The sequence below is a fragment of the Quercus suber genome, unplaced genomic scaffold, assembly GCF_002906115.3.
Source record: "Quercus suber isolate HL8 unplaced genomic scaffold, Cork oak 2.0 scaffold_89, whole genome shotgun sequence".
NCBI lineage: Eukaryota > Viridiplantae > Streptophyta > Magnoliopsida > Fagales > Fagaceae > Quercus > Quercus suber.
The window spans coordinates 253152-259537 of NW_027069554.1; the positions used below are offsets into that span (position 1 = coordinate 253152).

The following is a 6386-nucleotide window of genomic DNA, read 5'->3' on the forward strand; positions in this document are numbered from 1 at the left end:
AACTCACCATGCGGTGAGTTGTGAATTTTGTTGTAATCCGCACATTTTTCATCACTTTTTAGTGGAAGGCACTTGCTATCACACCAAGACCCAACCTCTATTTTATATAACAAATGATATCTTAAATATAATAGAATGAAAATCATTATCATTGTTTTCTGGAAGATTTTGAGCCAGGATGTTCTCGAACAATTCTGCATCATATCATTTTAGATTAGTATATGACTTTTACACGACATTTACAAACTTGCGTGATCATGTAACATTTTTTGTGTCTGCCTCATGCATAACAACATTAAACATCTACAATAATCACTCACAAATGGTATTCTTCCCTCCTTGGATAACTTCTTTGAAGAGAGAGCTAAATTTATTTACTAACAAAAAAAGCTGACCCAAGTCTCCCAACCCAACATTGCATACTTTGACTACAAAATAGTATCATTGCCTGTTACAAACAAGAACTGAAGGTTTACTGGTGCAACAGCTTGGCTTGGTTCATTGAACCTATATGATGTATGGTGTTAGGAGTCGAGAGAATCAAAATGTAAATACTCCTGCAATGCAACCCTGCTACTGTAATGCAAACATAATCTCCAAGGATCTAAATCCTAGTTAGTGATGGTGCAATTTTCCAAGCATGTTTCACAAGAAGTCAACAACATTAAGTAGTGGACACAAGAAGGAAAATCACTTTAGTCATGAGAAAAGGCAATGTTAGGCAGCAGCTCTATTTGTTTAGGGAAAGAGCTCTTCTTTGTTTCTTTTAAGCCAGCATTGGCTCATATATAAATCTTTGATTTCCCATATGAATGAAAACCATGTTTTCTCACATGTTGAGTTCTTTCTAATAATTTTGTCTTAGGAGTTTCAGTTGCTAGGAACTCGATGCCAAATACCATGTGTAAGTGGGTCTTCGCCTGTGTTCAGAACTCAAGATTGTAACAAGTTGGTGCTTGCTGTGACCAAAAGTCGTACATTGGCATAAAACATTTGCCACTCAAGTAAAATTGGGCAGATATTTTTAGCAATACTTCATGGTTACAGACAGCGTAATAGTATTAAGTGAAAATAGGTACCTATTTAATACACAGACAGAGACTATATTTGTTTTGCAGGAACTTACCCCTGCTTTAGGCCTTGAATGCTTATAGCAGATGTTACTACTTTCTACACAGCCTCATACATGACTCAATGTTAAAGAGATTTCTTTCGTACTTTTTAGCTAAGCAAAATAACATCGCTTGCTATTACATATAGCAAAGACAATCATACAACTTTCACAATGACAGATTCACTTAGAAGATAAAAAGGTGGACAACGAATTATGGACAAAAACATAGAAAAGGATTTTTCAGTGACTGAAGTCCTTGCTTAGTGATAGCCAAATAGCATATCCTTTTCGTTTCCTTAAGTGCCATTGAATTGGAAGTTTGATTCCTAACCGGACCCTGACTATTCATCTCTTATGATCGTTTTCCTTGAGCCAGGCTTACACGCATTCCTCGTCCTTCTAGTTCCTAAAAGGCAAATAAACAACAACGACCAGTTAGTATCTCAAAATATAAATATGTCTAAGAGATGGGGGGGGGGGGGGGAGAGAGACTAATACCACTCCATTAAGAGATTCAAGGGCAGTGTCCATCTCTGATTTTGTGGAGAAGCATACAAAACCATAACCACGTGATCTTCCTGTCTCCCCATCATACAGAACCCTTGCTCCAACCACATTTCCATACTCTTGAAATGCTTGTGTCAAACTCTCAGACGTGACTGACCAGGATAAATTCCCAACAAAAAGCTTGTACTCAGTTTCTGGATATAGAGGTTCTTTCAGTTTAGGTTTGTCCGAGAAATTCACCCTCAAGGTTCTGCCCAAATATTCCTGAAATATCCAAATTATTTAAGTATTGAGGAAAGGCAAAGAAAGAAAGAAAGAACCCAGATAATCAAATTTCCTGTCTATTATTCAGTCATCTTAGAGTCAATAATACAGATATACAACACTTGCATAACCCACAAACGCATATAGAGAGTGAAAGAGAGTGAGTCTCTTACTTTTCCATCCAGATTTTCAATAACTGCCTTGCAATCTTCAAGACTACTCATTGTCACAAATGCAAATCCTCTACTTCTCCCAGAAACCCTATCATAGAGAACCTATAACCATTTGCATCAATCAGTATGGACATAGTGATGCAAATAAAAATCGCAATGATGATGTTTTCATTATAAATTTTATGCCAAAGTAAGTAATATGCAAACAATGAATTGGTAGATTGCTAGCTATCCTTCTCCAATCCTGATCTCATATTCAAGAAAATTCCCCTTGTTCCACTTTGCAACCTCAAAATTGTAAATGTTGGGGCTTAGGGAAGAACATTTGACTAAACATAACACAAAATCATCACTCTTTATTCAAATAATTTTTATATTATCAAGTTTAATTGATTATATTCTATTTTGAAATTATAAAATACAAACCCATTACAGAATAAAGCTCCTAGTGAATCCTGTTCTATATAACACAGTCAGGAGGACATCACTAAGCAATGAGATGAAGGAATTAATAGAATTCAAAAAAGGAGAACCACAAAGGAGCTAAACGATTAGCCCCACTCCACCCTTTAGAAATGAACCCCAAAAAAGAAGGGCCCCTAAGTGAGATGAGTATCAAGCTGTTCCAGCTATGCATCCAAGTCAATTAGTTAAAATGGTCCTTTCCAAGAGTTACTGGTCAGTAATAATCACCTTGAGTTTATTCACAACTCTTAATGAACTTGTCAATTAGCGATGTCCAGCAATGGGAGGGGACCCTTTTCCCCAGCAGTGACCTAGAATTCAGAATTTCTCACTTCTACCATACTAATGTAAGAGGGAATCCCTAGCAATCACAAACTACTCACTTCCACCATTAATTGGCAAGTCACTTCCAAGTATAAACTTTTTACTTGCCAAAAAGGGGAAAAAAATATACTCTTATAATTTTTCTTTTGCTTGCTAAAAAAGAAAGTGGGCTGAATACTTGATTAATTGTCAAGTGAGTAAAGAGAGCATCATAAGCAATTTGGGAGGTGTTCACGTAAAATAATTCAAAGTTTTTTGGGGTCATAGTAGTTGGAAGGCAAACAGGGCATTTGCTAATGTTACAATAGAGTTTAATTGTGCAAAATTTTTGTAAGTAGGATGTTGTAACTTTTTATTCTAGTAAATTTTTTTTATAAGATAAGATCCCAAAATGATTTTTCCCTTGAAGAGAATCTTAACTAGTTTTCCAATTCGTCATCAAATTTGTGTCTTTTTTCCTAGGAAGCACAAGTGCGGATTTGGGTTCGGGTGTGGGTGTGAGAGCAGTGCGGCGACTTGGCAATTTTTGAAAAAGTAAGGTGCGGTTGCGGTAGAATACATTTATTAATAAATTATTAAATATATATTTTTTATTTTCTATATATTGCTAAACATATTTTTTAATATAGTGGTAAACATATATCAATTTAAAAGCAATAGTAAATAAATTTAAAAACATATATATATATATATATTATAATGTTTACACAACCTCAATTTTAGCCCAATAACATATTTATAATATTAAATTATTTTCCTTCCAAAAAGAAAAAGAAAAAGTAATGAGGTAGTGACATGGGGCCTTGGGGAAGAAATGGTTAGTAAAATAAATTATTAAATCAAAGTATTAAAGAATAATAAAAACTGATGGGTAAAGGTGATAAAATTAAAGAATCGAACCCTGTATTTTTACTGTTTTCACAAGTTCCAACATTTTCTTTCAATTTTACACATTATCTCTCTAACTTTTGAAGTCCTTATCTTTTACACCAATACACATATTCTAAAATCTGTCCACAGTCCACAACTTTCTCCCTCGCTCTCTCTATCACAATTTTAGGAGCTCAGTTCATAGCCTCCATGAACTTCCAGTGTCGCCCTTCATTGCTAATCAACTCTGCCTTCACCAGTAAGTGCATGAAGAGGAAAGATTCAGAGAAATCTGGTCTGGCTTTTGACCTGTATCGGTCAGTTTCGACAGATTTAGGGGGATTTAGGCGGATTTTGGCTCGAATCGGCGCAAAAAAAAAAAAAAGAAAAAAAAAGTGGCGAATTGGCACGAGTTGGGTGCAAATGCTGCGGCTCTAGAGCCGCCGCACCCGTGCTTCCCAGCGTTTTTCTATTTTACATCTTCATTGTTTTAGTGTTTATAATTGGGGATGAAATTAATACATGTTTAGGCTATCCATTGAAATAAATCATAAATTGTTGCGAATGAGCTATAGCTCAACTGACACTTCTTCCTATAATAATGAGATCAAGGGTGAGGTCATAGATTAAAGATCCACTAGGTGAGTCTTAAACTTACCATTCAAAAAAAAAAAACTCAGCAACTTAAATTAGTATGAGGTTAGAATAGAAGTTTCAATTGATACTAGAGCATTTAGAACATGCTTGGGTTCCAGATAAGATTTTGAGTTGTTCTACGACTCCAACATTTTTACAACAGTTGAGGTAAACTCCCCTTAGAGATTAAAATAAAATATTATATTGGGATCCACCACAGCTAAAAACAAGAATGTTGTAATATTTTTGTAGTGTCACTATACTTCATCTAATATTTTTCATGGTTCTAATCAATGGAGGTATTTATAATTAAAAAAGAAAAAACACTAACTTATTGCAAGTCAGTAAAAAAGCCCAACTACCAATAAGACATAGCATGAAAATATGCTTCCTGATCTCACCATGTAGTCCAATAGAGACTCCTCATCAACTAACGTCCATTAACACCAACACGAAAGACATAGAAAAATAGAATCTTAGCTAGGAGGAAAATATTGCATTAAATTTAGACAGTAGATACCTCAATCAACTCTGGACTTCCAAAATCCTGAATGATGCCAGCAAGCTGGGCACTGTCAACACTGTAAGGCAAATTTCCAAAGTAAAGCTTAGTGCTCACAAGATCCTCACCTTCTTCAACATCCAACACTTCCTCTCCTCTCTTATTATCTTCCTCCTCAACCAACCCTGTGTCTACTTGATCAGCTGTTACTATCACCTGATCTTCTTGAGCAACCTCTTCAGCTGTTACTGCAACCCCGTCTTGAGCAACTGCAGCTGATATCCTGAGTAGCCTCCACTTGCTTGAGGTGGCATTGAGTGAAAGCTGTTCAATCCTGTAAGAATGAGATATTGATGCTAACATGCGAGTTGAGGAGGAAAGTCTAAGAAAAGGGTCAGACAGGCATTGCTTATTAGGGCGGATATTACACTTGAGGGTGTGGATGGACGAAGAGAAAGATGAGCCTACAGCCGCAGCTGCAGTGGCCGCCATGGTTTGGAAGTTAGTTCTTCTAATGGTGGTGGTGGTGGTGGTTGTGGTGGCGGTGGTGGTTTTTTCTGTTACGGAGTTGGGGGGTAGAATAAAGTTTTTTTGATGTGAGGAAAGAGTAAGGGATGGGGGTGTGTCAGCTACGTATGCTATCTAAGCTGATGTGGGCAGATTGTGTCCAGTGAGAATTGTTGGAAGAGATATTTGGAGGATAAGGTAAGTCCAAAGTAGATCAGACACCTTGCTCACTGGTAGGTCTGTACCCTGGTCTCAATAATCAGTTATTGCTATGACTAAGCTTCCATTTGGAAGCCGCTCTTTTAGCTAAAATTAAATTTTTTTTGTTGAAAGTATAAAAAAAAAAAAAAAAAAAAGGTTAAAAGTTAGTTAAATAATACAATAGATCTCATGAATAGTACTAAAAAAATGCAACAGAACCCATGATTCTATGAATAGTACAAAAAAAAGCTAAAATGCAACAGAACCCATGATTCTATGAATAGTACAAAAAAAAGCTAAAAACTAAATAAGCCAAAGGAAATAAGCTCATCCCAAACTTATTCTAAATTGTGTTTTTTAATTTCAATTATAATTGTGAAATGGTGAAAAAATATACATAATAAATACAATTATTAAGATATGGTAAATTTAATCATTTAATTACATACTTCTAACACCTCTTCTCATGTGAGCTCGAAACTACATTTTCATAGGTGAGGTCCAACATGTGGAATTTAAATGGCCGGTAGAGTGGAGGAGACAATGATCAAACTGAAGATCTCATACTCAAATACCATGTTAATTTAACGATTGTCCCAAAAGTTTAAGTAATTGAGATATGGTAAATTTAATCATTTATCCATGTACTTCTAACATATAACACCACCCTAAATACAATACAACATACATAGTGAATTATTAGCCCTTTATATTGTTATATGTTAGAAAAATCATCCCCAATGTTATGAATCGAATAAAAATGTTGGAGACCTAATAAAAGATGAATAAGAATTAAGAATCATAAATTTATAATACATTATTA

At 35.3% G+C, this 6386-nt stretch overlaps 1 protein-coding gene across 1 annotated transcript; it reads right to left on the reverse strand.

Annotated features, from left to right (window-relative positions):
• Positions 1 to 1000: 1000 nt before the first annotated feature.
• LOC112034254 (31 kDa ribonucleoprotein, chloroplastic) lies at positions 1001 to 5545 on the reverse strand. Its single transcript, XM_024067063.2, has 4 exons — positions 4874 to 5545; positions 2059 to 2160; positions 1613 to 1885; positions 1001 to 1520 (listed from the first exon to the last, which is right to left on the reverse strand). The coding sequence occupies exons 1-4, from the start codon at positions 5345 to 5347 to the stop codon at positions 1467 to 1469; spliced, it is 903 nt and encodes a 300-aa protein (XP_023922831.2). The 5' UTR covers positions 5348 to 5545; the 3' UTR covers positions 1001 to 1466.
• Positions 5546 to 6386: the final 841 nt, after the last annotated feature.